The sequence below is a fragment of the Etheostoma spectabile genome, chromosome 5, assembly GCF_008692095.1.
Source record: "Etheostoma spectabile isolate EspeVRDwgs_2016 chromosome 5, UIUC_Espe_1.0, whole genome shotgun sequence".
NCBI classification, from domain to species: Eukaryota; Metazoa; Chordata; class Actinopteri; order Perciformes; family Percidae; genus Etheostoma; species Etheostoma spectabile.
In genome coordinates, this window is record NC_045737.1 from 13,673,820 (window position 1) to 13,675,672 (window position 1,853).

At 42.6% G+C, this 1,853-nt stretch overlaps 1 protein-coding gene across 1 annotated transcript in view; it reads right to left on the reverse strand.

The window, feature by feature from the left end:
• LOC116689164 (outer dense fiber protein 2) overlaps positions 1-1,853 on the reverse strand; it is a 10,331-nt gene that overhangs the window by 2,631 nt on the left and 5,847 nt on the right. Inside the window, exons 11-13 of the mRNA XM_032515580.1 lie at positions 1,017-1,152; positions 668-778; positions 91-354 (exon numbers count right to left, since the gene is read on the reverse strand). Of these exons, the coding sequence (XP_032371471.1) occupies positions 91-354; positions 668-778; positions 1,017-1,152 (511 nt within the window). The remainder of the gene's footprint in view (positions 1-90; positions 355-667; positions 779-1,016; positions 1,153-1,853) is intronic.

Sequence of the window (1,853 nt, forward strand, 5' to 3'; positions counted from 1 at the left end):
CCCCCCCATTCAAAATGAATGGAAAGACCCATGTTTTTGTCAAAAGTGTCGAACGGCCGACCAAGGCAGTCTGAAAGCAGCATTAAGTACCTTGTGTCTGACTTCGGCGAGGGCGGAGCTGTGCTCCATGTTCCTCCTCTCGTGGGCGTCGGCCTCCTGCTGGGCGTCTCTGAGCTGCTGCTCGGTCCTCCTCAGTCTGTCGGGCAGCGTCTCCAGCTCTCTGAGCTGGCCCAGCAGCTCCCTCCTCACCTGCTCCGTCTCCCTCTCCAGGCTCACCTTCACCTCCCGCGCCTCCTTCTGTGTCATCTCCAGCTTCAGGCAGCACTCCTCCGATTCCAGACGAACTTGCTGGAGCTGCACAGAGAAGTGTGACGTCACGACTTCACAGTGAACTTCAACCCTTTCTGGTGTTTGAAGAGTTTCCGTGAGATTAGATCGTATCTGTTCTGTACGTGATTGAGGTTAACAATTGTTGCAACCGAAAATGTGTCACGAGTATAATAAATTCCAAACATCAAACATCACCTTTGCAAGCACACAGTGGTGGAAGAAGTATTCAGATCCTTTACTCAAGTAAAAGGTGTGAAAATACTCCACTTGAAGTAAAAGTCCTTCATTCAAAACCTTACTTAAGTCAAAGTATGTTAGCATTATCAGCTAAATGTACCTTCTTCTTGTATTTATCTATCAGGTTTTCGTGCTTTTTTAATGACGATTTCAGCCGACGGGCTTCAACCTGCAGACTGCTGAGCTTCTCCTCAGATGATGTCCGCTGACCCTAAATATGACACAGAAATTGTGGAAGAGTAGAAGAAGAAATTCTCAAAAGGGAGATAATTAAACATTATTTTATGGAACACTTTGGTCAAAGAAATTCCCCGTAAGAGCTGCAAAATAAATGAAAAAAGCCCCACATTTTTACAATAGTTTAAGTGATGATGATTCCGGATTCATTTCTTTATCATAATTTCAAGATTTGAAGTACTCAAATCTGCTGTAGATCTTTCTGAAAGTACCGCAAGTCTTTGGTTGTCCAGCTTGATGGAGGTGTTCTCAGCGCTGAGATGATGAATCTGATCCCTGAGCTCCCCCCTCTCCGTCAGACTCCTCTCCTCCGCCGTATGTCGCTGAGAGATCAGCTCCGTCAGCTCACTGGGATGGAAGAACACGTGTGAAGCTTGTGTCAGGTTGTCATCACAGTCTCCATAATTATATATTTTCCAAATTCATAAAGTATATATTGTCAAGTACATTTTTCTAGACTGTTAAACGGAAAAATTTTCAACTGTCATGACACTGAAAATTTGTTTTCTTTGTAAATCACAGTACATTTCCCACTACTGCCTAGGGCTTGAGTTAAGCTTTTTGTGCTAATTGCCCTTTGTCTGAGATGGAAAAAGTAGGCCCATTAAAAAAAATATATATATATATATATCAACAGGGATTTGGACAATTATTACAATTTGTTAACGTTCAAAACATTCAGTTAACAGGTAGCATAGCTGGACCGATGCTACAAAAAGGAAATATTCTTCAGAATAAGAATTGTACACCCATTTTCCTTATCAAACAGAAAAATACAACCGTACACCTTCGGAATTCCAGCTTCTCTCTTTCACCGAACTTAAAGCTATAGTACGTAGTTTAAGGAATTCTAAGTAATGACAACAAAATTGCCAGCGGATCCACATGATACAAGCCTTCAGTTATCACGCGCCCACCCCTCCTCCATGCAGTTGCTAGTAAAGAGGATACGGAGGATTAAAACACATGATGGACTCTTCAGAAAAGGTAATTATCTTCACTCAAGTTTCCCTGTGATAACGTCACCGGACGCCACAATCTTCTGAACA